The sequence below is a fragment of the Cervus elaphus genome, chromosome 9 (genome assembly GCF_910594005.1).
Source record: "Cervus elaphus chromosome 9, mCerEla1.1, whole genome shotgun sequence".
Classification (NCBI taxonomy): domain Eukaryota; kingdom Metazoa; phylum Chordata; class Mammalia; order Artiodactyla; family Cervidae; genus Cervus; species Cervus elaphus.
This window is the reverse complement of record NC_057823.1, coordinates 69,749,242-69,761,506: the sequence shown is the minus strand read 5'-3', so window position 1 is coordinate 69,761,506 and position 12,265 is coordinate 69,749,242. Positions and strand designations below refer to the sequence as shown.

The 12,265-nt window shown below is 46.8% G+C and overlaps 1 protein-coding gene across 3 annotated transcripts in view; it reads right to left on the bottom strand.

Annotated features, from left to right (window-relative positions):
• The window catches only part of CYFIP2 (cytoplasmic FMR1 interacting protein 2), a 132,178-nt gene extending 120,200 nt beyond the window's left edge, over window positions 1-11,978 (bottom strand). The window contains exons 1-2 of one of the 3 annotated variants that reach the window (XM_043913406.1): window positions 11,863-11,915; window positions 7,074-7,156 (exon numbers count right to left, since the gene is read on the bottom strand). In XM_043913406.1, coding sequence (XP_043769341.1) covers window position 7,074 — 1 coding nt within the window. In that variant the 5' untranslated portion in view covers window positions 7,075-7,156; window positions 11,863-11,915. Of the gene's footprint in view, window positions 1-7,073; window positions 7,157-11,444; window positions 11,579-11,862 lie in introns of those variants that run through there. The other 2 variants (XM_043913407.1, XM_043913408.1) reach the window with 2 other exon arrangements.
• Window positions 11,979-12,265: the final 287 nt, after the last annotated feature.

Here is a 12,265-nt window from a genome sequence, read left to right as displayed (position 1 = left end):
ATCATTATGAACAAAGCTAGTGGAGGTGAGGGAATTCCAGTTGAGCTATTTCAAATCCTAAAAGAGGATGCTGTGAAAGTGCTACACTCAATAGGCTGGCAAATTTGGAAAACTCAGCAGTGGCCACAGGACTGGAAAAGGTCAGTTTTAATTCCAATCCCAAAGAAAGGCAATGCCAAAGAATGCTTAAACTACTGCACAATTGCATTCATCTCACACACTAGTAAAGCAATGCTCAAAATTCTCCAAGCCAGGCTTCAACAGTATGTGAACTGTGAACTTCCAGATGTTCAAGTTGGATTTAGAAAAGGCAAAGGAACCAGAGATCAAATTGCCAACATCCATTGGATCATCAAAAAAGCAAGAGAGTTCCAGAAAAACATCTACTTCTGCTTTATTGACTACGCCAAAGCCTTTGACTGTGTGGATCACAACAAACTCTGGAAAATTCATAACGAGATGGGAATACCAGACCACCTGACCTGCATCCTGAGAACTCTGTATGCAGGTCAAGAAGCAACAGTTAGAACTGGACGTGGAACAACAGACTGGTTCCAAATTGGGAAAGGAGTATGTCAAGGCTATATATTGTCACCCTGCTTATTTAACTTATATGGAGAGTACCTCAATGTGAAATGCTGGGCTGCATGAAGCACAAGCTGGAATCAAGATTGCGGGGAGAAATATCAATAACCTCAGATATGCAGATAGCACCACCCTTATGGCAGAAAGTGAAGAACTAAAGAGCCTCTTGATGAAAGTGAAAGAGGAGAGTGAAAAACTTGGCTTAAATCTCAACATTCAGAAAACTAAGGTCATGCTATCTGGTCCCATCACTTCATGGCAAATAGATGGGGAAACAACGGAAACAGTGACAGACTTTACTTTCTTGGGCTACAAAATCACTGCAAATGGTGACTTAAGCCATGAAATTAAAAGATGCTTGCTTCTTGGAAGAAAAGTCATGACCAACCTAGACAGCATATTAAAAAGCAGAGACATTGCCGACAAACGTCCATGTAGTCAAAGCTATGGTTTTTCCAGTAGTCATGTATGGATGTTAGAGCTGGACTATAAAGAAAGCTGAGTGCCAAAGAATTGATGCTTTTGAACTGTGGTGTTGGAGAAGACTCTTGAGAGTTCCTTGGACTGCAAGGAAATCCAAACAGTCCATCCTAAAGGAAATCAGTCCTGAATATTCATTGGAAGGACTGATGCTAAAGCTGAAACTTCAATACTTTGGCCACCTGATGCGAAGAACTGACTCATTGGAAAAGACCCTGATGCTGGGAAAGATTGAAGGCGGGAGGAGAAGGGGACGACAGGATGAGGTGGTTGGATGGCATCACTGACTCGATGGACATGAGTTTGAGTTTGAGTTGGTGATGGACAGGGAGGCCTGGCGTGTTGCAGTCCATGGGGTTGCAAAGAGTCGGACAAGACTGAGTGACAAACTGAGCTGAACCCCCATTGATATGATCACTAGAGGTGGTTTAGTGTGGTGGTGAACCAGAATCCTGACTCTACCACTCCCCGACTGTGTGTCCTTAGGAAAATGGCATAATGGTTTCTGAGCCTCACTTGCCTTATTTTTGATATGAGGAATAATATGAGTAGTTCCTATTTCATATACTTTGAAAACTAAAAAAGTTAATCCATGCGAACAGCTCGGTAGGTAGGAAGTGTACCATAAAAGTTAGTCCCCTAACAAAACCAAATCTAGCAACATATGAAAAGGATTATACACCAAGACCAAATGAAATTTACTGCAGAATCTAAGATTGGTTTGCCATTAACACGCAAAAGTCAATGAGTGTGATAAGCCATCTCAATGGAATAAAGCATAAATCCCACAGGATCATCTCAACACATGCAGAAAAAGCATTTCACAAAATTCACACTGCTTCATGATAAAAACACTCAACCAACTACAAACAGAAGAGAATTTTCTCAACCTAATAAAGGGCAGCTACAGAAACACCCACAGCCAACATCAGACTTAATGATGAAAGACTAAATGCTTTCTCCTTAGGATTAGGAAGAAGGCAAAGAGATTTGCTTTCTCCATTTCTATTCAACATTGTGCTGGAGGTTCTAGCCTGGATACTAGAACCATTAAGAAAGACAATGAAATAAGTGACACCCACATTAGAAAGGAAGACATAAAATTATCTCTATGACATGACCATGTATGTAGAAAATCCTTTAAAAGCCCACTAGAAAATTATTAGAATGAATAAACATGTCCAGCAAGATTGCAGGATATGAGATTAACATATGGAATCAATTGTATCTCTATACATTAGCAATGCTCAATGTAAAAATGAAATTAGGAAAACAACTCTATTTACAATAGTATCAAAAGCAATAAGACATTTAGGAATAAATTTAGTAAAAAGAATTGTAAAATCTATACTCTGAAAACTATAAAACACTGTAGGAAAAACTAAAGAAAAGTCACATAAATGAGGGGCTTCCCAGGTGGCACAGTGGTAAAGAATTTGCCTGCCAGTGCAGAAGATGCAAGAGACATGGGTTCAATCCCCGGTTTGGGAAGATCCCTGGAGTAGGAAAAGGGCAACCCACTCCAGTATTCTTGCCTGGAGAATTCCATGGACAGAGGAGCCTGGTGGGCTACAGGCCATGGGGTCACGAAGAGTCAGACACGACTGAGCACAAGGCACATGCACACATAAGTGAGGCGCATTTTCAAAGGCTGGAAGACTTCTTGTAAAATGGCAATACTTCCCAAACTGATACAGATCTAACACGATCTCTATCCAAATTCCAGCTGGCTGCTGTGCAGAAATTGGTAAGTTGTTCCTAAAATTCACATGGAAATTCAAGGGACTGTTTAGAACAGACAAAATAATCTCAAAAGAAAATAGAATTGGAGGATATACACTTCTTGATTTAAAAACTTACTACAAAGCTACAGTAATCAAACAATGTAGAATAAGGACAGACATATAGATCAATGGAAAGAACTGAGAATCCAAAGATAAAGTATCATGTTTATATTCAATTGATTTTTTATAAGGGTTCCAAGGCAATGCAATGGGGAAAAAGTTCTCTTTTCAGCAAATGGTTCTGGGATGGCTGGACATCCACATTCAAAAGAATGAAGTTTAACCTCTATCTCACACCATATGACAGATTAACTCAAAATGGATCAAAGTCATGAATGTGACAGCTAAAACTCTTACAGAAAAAAAGAAGTAAACCTTTGGAACCATGAAATATGTAATGACACCAAAAGCATAAGCAATGAAATAGAAAATAGGCAAAATTATGCATCATCAAAATTAAATTTAAAACTTGTACTTCAGAGGACATTATCACATTATCAAGAAAGTGAAAAGACAATCCACAGAATGGGAGAAAATATTTGGAAATCATATATCTGCTAGGCATGTAGAATATATAAAGAACTCTTAAAATTCAATAAATAAAAAGACAATCCAATTTTTAAATGGGCAAAAGATCTGAACAGACTTTTCTCCAAAGAAGATATACATATGGGCAATAATCACATAAAAAGATAATTATTATTCTTAGTCATCAGGGATATGCAAATCAAAATCACGAGATATCACTTCATATCCATTAGAATAGCTATAATAAAAAAGACTGCTAAGTACAAGTGTTGGTGAAGGTGTGAGATTGGAGACCCCAATCATTGCTGGTAGGAATGTAAAAGAATACAGCCCCTTTGGGAAACAGTTTGGCAGTTCCTCACAGTTTAAAATGCAGAGTTACCATAAAACCCACCAGTTGCACTTCTAGGTATATTCCTAAGAGAAATGGAAATATATATTCATAAAAAACTTGTACATGAATGTTCACAGTAGCATTATTCATAATAGCCTAAAAGTGGAACCAACTCAAATGTCCATCAAATGATGAATGAATAAAATATGGAACATTCATACTATGGAATATTATTCAGCCACAAAAAGTAATGAATTATGGATACACGCTACATCATAGATGAACTTTGAAAATATTATAGTAAGTGAAAGAAGCGTAATATGCTTTTCAAAGGAAATATCCAGAATAGGTTATCTACAGAGAAATAAGGTAGATTAGTAATTGCCTAGATTTGGGGTAGATACTGGGGGAAATAGGTGGCATTGCTAAAGGGTATGATGTTTCTTTCTGGGGTGATGAAAATGTTATAAAAATTCATCCTGATGATGGTTGCACAACTTCGTGAATTAACTAAAACCACTGAACTGTATGCTGTAAACAAGTGAATTGAACAGTATGTGAACCATAACTCAATAAAGCTGTTACCAAAAAATGTTAGTATTTGTATGACGACTTTTGGAGACTTTAGGGTATATAGAATATAAGCAGGAGTGGGACAAAGAGAGCTGGAGCAGGAGCCTGGGGAGTCTGCGGAGTACGCTGACCTTACATGCATGAATGAAAATGAACATGAGAGAAAAGGACAGCAAGAGACACAGCCACACCGAGCCAGAGGGAGCCCCTGGACGGCAGGGCGAGCGGACTCCAGGAGGCAGGGCCCAAACCAGGCCTTCCTCTGCCGGGGCCGGGGACTGTCCTGCCCGGAAGGAGAGACTCCTCAGACACAAAAATCTCTAGGCAGGGTGACAGGCTTTGAGACTTAGAATGAGGACAAAATGGGTCTCCAGTCTCCTACCTTGAGTCTTTCTACTATGAGGACACCGAGGTCAAGAGATGAGAGGACTTGGGCAGGGTCCCTGTTGTAGTTAGGGGCTGAGCTGGGCTAACGTTGCAACTTCCTGGGAGACTGAGGGGAACCTGACGTGACAGTGCTATAAAGGAAAAAGAGGGACATTAGACAGAAGGAAGGGAGGGAGGGAGAGGACCTGGGAGGAAGAATTCTAATTCTGCAATAACAGAAAGCTCTGTGGAAGAAAGGAAATACAATCAAAGGACATACCTTGGCTCTCCAGGGGTCATCATTGACAAGTCTTAATAATGCAGATGCTTTAAACATAATTTAGGTTAAAACAGAGCTCTTGCTATATTGTAAGATGTGGGCAGGAGAGGGAGGAGGGTGGTGTCAGAAAGTGAACTCTTCATCCATCACAGCAGGAAGTGAAGAGACGGTGCGTAGCACAGATAAATCAAGAAACGGCAGCAGAAGCATATCATTTAGAGATCTGGAGGCAAGTGCTGGAAGAAACGGTGAGTTAAAGGCAGCAGCCTCTAGGGGAGGTGGGTGCTGGATGCTTGTTTTTCACTGTGAGTCTTTCAATACTATTTGATTCTTTCAAGCATGTCTATGCATGGCTTTGATCAAAATTTAAAAATTTATTTAAAAGACAACAACCCAAGGCTTCCTTGCTGGCAGTCAGACAGCTGGCCCAGTCCACAGCGCTGTCTCAGGCAGCCTCTGCTAAGCAAGTCTCTCCCTGTGGACGTCGGGGCTCAGGAGCCCCATCCCCTGCAGCTTCTCTCACACAGGGCACCTGAACTCAGAGCAGAGAAGTCCAGGTCAGCCTCGACTTGGGTCTCTGGAGAAGGCCTACCCCCTTCTCTGTTTACAGCAAAGGAAAACATGCTGGTGGGGCTACAGGGCTTGTCGCTGTATTTGCCGTCTCACTCAGCTTCTTCCTGTGTTGCCAGGGGTAAGGAGGCCTTTCTGTTGACAACCCACCCAGGCAGATCTCACCCTCTTGGGAGGGGCGGTCATGCCACCAAAGGCAGCTTGCTGATTTGCTCCTGCTGGGACAGGACACCACGGCGGGGGTGGGAGGGGGGGTACCAGTGTGACTTGTATCTGAGGAGAAGGGAGTTGCCTCTCAGAGGCACCTGCTAAAACTCAGAAAGGGAAGCCACCACATCTGCTGTGGAAACAAAGAGTGAGACTTTTGTTCGGTCACCGGCTTGGAGCACGGAAACCTCAGTTTCGTGGATGTGAAGTTGCAACGTGCATGTGGCTCAGCCTGAAGACTGACATCGGCCCCCGAACCTTTGCCTCACTCTGAAAGGGCAATTTCCCTGCCTGTAAAATATGGAGGTTGGCCTTGTAGTGGTTCTCAACCACGATGGCAAAACCTCTGTTGTGAAGGTTATTGTGGCAACTTGTCCTAATAACAATTTAAGAAGTGAGGTTGGCAAACAAGGTGCTTTTTATGATGTGTAAGGGAGGGCTCAAAGTCCTCCCATGGAATCATTGCTTAAATCTTCATCTTTTTTCTTGAGAGGAAGAAAATAGTGCTAGAGCTGGGAGGGGGACTGGCTGCTGGGTGTGACGTACTGTATGTTGACACTGTTCATCGAATGCACTTAGGAGAAAATGAAAGCAAACCCCAAAACAATTAGATAGGAATCACTGAACTTGAACCTCTCTCAGGGTCATTCCAACTCAAAAGCAAATGACCGTGACTATAAACAGGACACTCTATCTCAAGGGACTCCTTCAACACCACGCTTCCCAAAACGGCCTATCCTCTGTGGCCTGAGTATGTAGGGCACCATAAACCGGCCCATGGACGTTCTTGCCTTGTGCCTTTGTCAAGCTCTCTCCACTCCCTAATGAACTGTCTTCTCTCCTTCTCATATCCTACCCTTGATCAGTGTCAAGACCCAATTCAAGACAGGCTCCTCCATGAAGATCTGACCAACTGAACCACCACAAGCTTCACTTCTTGGATTCCCATAGCACTCACAGTCTGGAGTCCATAATTTCCTACTGCATTATAAACTGCTTTATATTTTACTGATTCTTTGGATCACCAAAAATGACAAGACAAGGATTAACTGTCATCTTTTGCAGGGGGCTGACTCATAGCAACTAGCACAGAGCTGGGCACATCCTAGGCATTACTTGCTTAATTAACACTTCATGAACAATTTCCTGAATGCAAGAGCCAATGGTCAACAATCAAGTCTTCTTTAAAAAAAAAACCCACAAAATTTAAAACATCATGGTCCCCTAAGGCACCATATCTAAGTCAGTCTTATTGTAATAAGAATGTAAGGGGATATATTTAGAAGTTTCTTCTGTCATTGTTTCCACCTCAAAAAAATTAAAAGCAGAACTTCATTTCTCTTTCCCCTGTGAACATATAGCATACTTGGAGGCTGATGGCTGACTCTGAGTTTTGGATTCTTATCTCATCATTCATATCTTGCCTGAATTTGTCTTGAAGCACCACAACTGAAAAACACAAACAGAATATCATTCTCAGGTATCCCTTCACTTAACACTGAGCTACTGAGTGTCTTCTATGAGGGTCAGCCCTGCAGAGTCTCTTTGATCTCAACTGGGCTTTTGGTAAAGTTAGACAATGCTCTCATTCATTCCCATCTGATTTCTTATTCCGCCCACAAAGGCAGCTGTTCCAAACCTCCGGACACCTCCCGCACTCTCCTTACCAGTCCACCACCTTTACTTTCTGCAGAGGACCTCATTTCCTGCCTTATTTAGAAGATAGAGACCACACACCATGGACCCACTAAATATCTCCCTATTCCATAAAAAGATAAATGCCCGATAACCACAGCTCTACAATGGCCTAAGGATGATGCAAACATGAAATCAAAAGACCTATTGATGAAGTCATCATTGAGTCTTTCTTAGGCAGCTCTCCAGGTCATGTTTACTTTCTCCTCTCCTTATACTGTTTCTGAGTTGCCGCAAGTCTATCAAAATGCCACTTAGCCAGAATGATCCCTGCAAGAAATTCTGCCTGAACCCAAGCTCTGCCTTTTCAAAACACTTTCTTTCAAGAATTGGCACCCACATTGTTTTCACCTCTGCTGCCAGGGTGCGAGAGGTATGACCTGACTGGTGGTCCTCTGAGGCACATCGCACACAGTCCTCAGCACAGTGGCCAGGGCGCGGTAGCCGGTACCCAACCTCTTTGCATCCTGGGAGGCGTCCCACACCCACTGACCACATTCTGAAGTGTCTTTGTACAGACAAGGCCTTCCAGGGGCCTTGATAGAATCTGTGAATCACAAAGTGCCTTTCAGTTTCCCTTTCAATTGGCTCAGGGGTACAGAGAGACCACAGATTTGTCTTCTTCAATTGACACACAATGTATAATTAATAAATTGTCCCTTTAGGAATGGAGGGCAGCCGTCTAAAGGGGCCACACACTCAGGAACCTCCTTCTCGCCTCTGTTTCCAGGGCCTTTTCTTCTTCTCAGACTGGGGTTTACAGACATGATCTCACCCGTGGGCTCCTGTGGCAATAGGTAGGTAACGGGCTGGGGAGGCTGCTTTCAGTTCCCCAGTTTTCAAAGTCAGAGAGGTAGTGTCTAATTGAAAGGCACACAGCAAGGCAGGGATAAACCCTGTGTCTGAAGACCACGGTATACTGCTCTCTCTCTGCCTGCATGCCCTTAACATTTTTGGTGGGGTTGCAAAATGCTGAATGTCCACAGAGGAAGAGGTCCTTCCTGATCTATGTGTTGAAATGTGAGAACTACCTCTGGGCGTCTGCTCGGTAAATTCCTTCCCCCTTCTCTCTGCCTACTCCAGCTACATCTACCTTCAGTCCCCTACTCAGGAGCATGTCCCAGCTGAAGCCCTTACTGACACCACTGCTTATCAGGCTTTCCTTTGGCTAGCTTTTGCAGCTCAACTGGGGACTGGGTTTCATGGTCACAGAGACCAACTCCTCTGGGAAAAGCAAAATCCTGGTAGGTTCTGGAGGTACAAGGGTTGATAAGAACCCTGTGTGGACGACCCCTCCTCCTCCCAAACTGGGACTCCTCTTAGCACGTCAAGGAACTCCTGTTGCTCCTCATCCCCCCGCAGTGAAGACTTAACTGGCCAACTCACAGAAAGGCTGTTCTTGGACATGGTCACCAGCAATGAAGTGTCTGCTGGGTAACCAGGGTGGAACCTTCCCGATGGGAGGCCCTCTAAAGCCATGGAATTCTTTAGCAGAATCAACCATGACAACAATAAAAAATCTGTCATCTTAAATTGACACAATATATAATGTAGCATGAGTCACATTCTTAATGATGATGTCATTAATACATTACAACAACAGACATACATATAAAATAGTACTTACTATGTGTTAGACCGTTTACATAGTATTTTCACGCAGCCCTTGTTTAATAAGAGCATCCAATGAAGTACCAGCTCTTTGCCCACCATACCTAGCATACTGTGTCACTGCCAGGGGCGGCAGCATCCTCCACCCTCTTGCCCCACCTTCACTACTAACGCAGGGTCCATCCTCTAGACCCTAGACTCAGCTTTGCTCCTCAGAACAATAAGACCAAAGGCCTTTTACAAAAGCTCCAATGAGATGACTGATGTCTGGTTTCGTCAACTACAAGTGAATAATTAATACTTGCCAGTAAAGAAATAGACTCATTGTTATGGTAGCCACATGGAGGCTATAAAAGGCCATTTTGTGCAGCCCTTGGTGGAACCCTGGGGCCAACAGCAGCCAAAAGAAACCTCTTTGAGAGGGTGGGCTGATCCTCAAATGTGGAGGCTGGAGGAGCTCAGCACTGTTTTCCAGGAATGCTGCTCCCAATGTTAATTAGCTTGTTGCTTATTCATCACCTAATTCAGCTTGCTGGTCAATGACAGCAGCCGAGGCCCACTGAATGCTCAAGAGGGCGTAATATATCAGAGGGGACATGCACTATCCCCTCAAGACCTTTTTCCACTTTTTAAATTTTCTTGTCTACTGTCTTCTGTGGGCCAGCCTCTGATTTGATTGGAGTAAAACTCTCTGATCCTGGTGGATTTTACACCCTCCTCCTGGTCTAATGTGTAAAATGACTTTTTCCCTTTCCACTTCCAACAGGGACTGAACAAAGTAGGCTTGGGTGCTTACGGAACCAGTCAGAACTGGCCAGAAAATATAATAAAGCAGCTTAGTGAGCAGAGCTCTAATGCCCCCAGCCAGAAGCTCAGCCTGCAGGACTAGCCAGAGGAACTGGCTTTGTGAGCAATAACACACTCTCCTTGTGGACTCGGAGCTGCCCTGGCAGACGGCAGCCAGTGCCAACAAGTAACTCTCTATGGGAAAGTCTCACCTCCTCCAAGTGGTCACTGGGTGCTCAATAATACCCTTGAGTGACCCTGACCAGTTACACACACATATACACACACACAACTCTTACGGTATTTTTGTCCTCAGGGCCAAAGTTGCCCTTGCGGCAAGCAAACAGAGCTGACAGCTGCTAGCTGTTGTCATTTCAACAAGCTGTTCCCCCAAACTGCTACCCAGATCCCCACCCCCACCTCCAGCCCACTGCCTGAAATTCCACCACTAGAGATATCAAGTATTATTTACTTAAAGCTTTATTTTCCATTAAAATACCTCCAAGTCTCTGTTTCCTTTCTGGTCAAATGACTTCTGAAGCACCTGCTCTGTGTCTAATGGGAGATTCTTGTGTATTTAGCTCTTGAGGATTAATGTGTTTACTGGCTCCTTTTTTGAAAACAATTTTTGACACAGGCCAAATAGCCAGTGGGGATGGTGGATAGGCAGGGCAGTATCTGGAACTGGAGGTGGGCGGTCTTAGGGAGGGTCTGATGGTGGAGGAAACGACTTTTAAGTCCTTCACCATCCTGCCAGCAAAATAAACCTAGATGTATTGCTCTCCAGCATCTGTGATCTCCATCGCTGCGAGCAGGGCTTGAAACAGGGCCTGCGCCCAGGAGTAAGGTAAGACACCCCCTGCGCTGGGGACACAGGCAGAAGGTGGAAAGGGGGAGTGTGGGAACCAGCACTCTCCTGATTTTCTCCGCAAGCTGGCAGGACTGCCCCAGGCTCCCGGTCAAGCCTTGAAGGCACCAGCGAGCGGGCAGGAAAAGATCCTTGTCCTCTTCCTGGCCTGGCTGAAAGGGCCTGTCAACCCTTGGCGAGCCTTTCTGCTGTGCTGCGGAAACCAGGCAAGTACAGGTCAAAGTCAAATTCCCTGGGCTGGGGAGGGCACCTGGGCAGTCCTAGGGTTCTGCTCTGCCAGGTTCTCCACACAGAGAACCATACTCTTGTCGGACCACGCTTCCCACCCCCGCCCCCACTGCACATGAAGAGCACGCCCTTCTCTTCCTTTTCATACGGTGTACCCTTGGAGGGGGAGGGCTGTCCTGAAAAGCAGATGCCACTACAGACAGGTAGGCATCTTCCCGAGTCTTCAGAGCTCAGGAAAACCCAACATTTACCCCAGGAGTACAGCCCACTCCCCCGCTTCCCCCACCTCCTCTCCCGCCCCCAGACAGCCGGGAGGGAGAGCGATGCTAGGCCGGAAGGCTTCAAAGCGGGTCAGGCGTATCTCCTCTCTCATTAATGCCCGCACCCCTAAACATCGCCTCTTCGCCCGTCGCCCCACCCATCTCACGTTCACTGCAGGGCGCTGTGAGCCCAAGGAGGCTGCCAGGCGGGCCCAGGCGGCCGTCGCTGGCCCTGGAGGAGGTGATGGTGGCCGCGGCCGCAGAGGCGGCGGCCGGCGTTCTGCAGTACCTGGGTGCGGGGAGACCACCGCCGCCGCCGGGCTCGCAGCCGCTGCAGGTGTCTCCCGAGCTCGGGATGAGCGCCGCGTCCTCCCGGGCGGGTGGCTCCGGCCCAGGCCGCGCACCTGCTGCTGCTGCCACCGCCGCCGCGCCCCAGCTCCGCCGTGCGTCGGCGCCTCCCCGCAGGGGGTACGCACCGCGGGGCCCAGGGTGGGCCGGAGTGGGTAGGGGGCTGTTCCGGACCTGAGGCCCAGCCTTCGGAGGGTTTCGGGGTTCCCAGGCCGCGCTAGCCCAGCCGCCGAGCCGAGCACCCCCGCGGGGCTCGCAGAAGGGTGCAGACCCCTCGCGCATCCTTACGGCCGCGTCGCCATGCCCAGCAGCATCCCGGTCCCCACGCAGGCCCCGAGGCCTGCGAGTCTGGGTCTTACCTGGGTCTGCGGCAGGTTTAAGCGAGCAGCCGGAGGCTACCGCGGGGCCCCGCGCCGGGGCGCAGGATGCTCTGCCGGGCTCCGCTTGGCGGCCGCCGCGCTGGGCCCCGCCCTCGGCCCCGCCCCTCCACCCGCCGCGGCTCCGCCTCTGTTCCTGAGATCCCGCCCCTTCGCCGCCGCGGCTGTCACACAAAGAGCCGGAAATGGCTGCGGCCAGGGGCTCCCGGTGCACCCCTTAGGGCGGCCCGCGCATCCTGGCCTGCACCTCGGACTTCCCCCCGCAAGGAGAGCCAGCAGCGCCGCTTGGGGTGGACTTGTTCCCCAGGAGCTCCCAGGCTTGGGAGCCACACCTGCAGCTGTGGGAGGACTGAAGCTTTGGGCTCCTTTGGTATCTCATAGACCT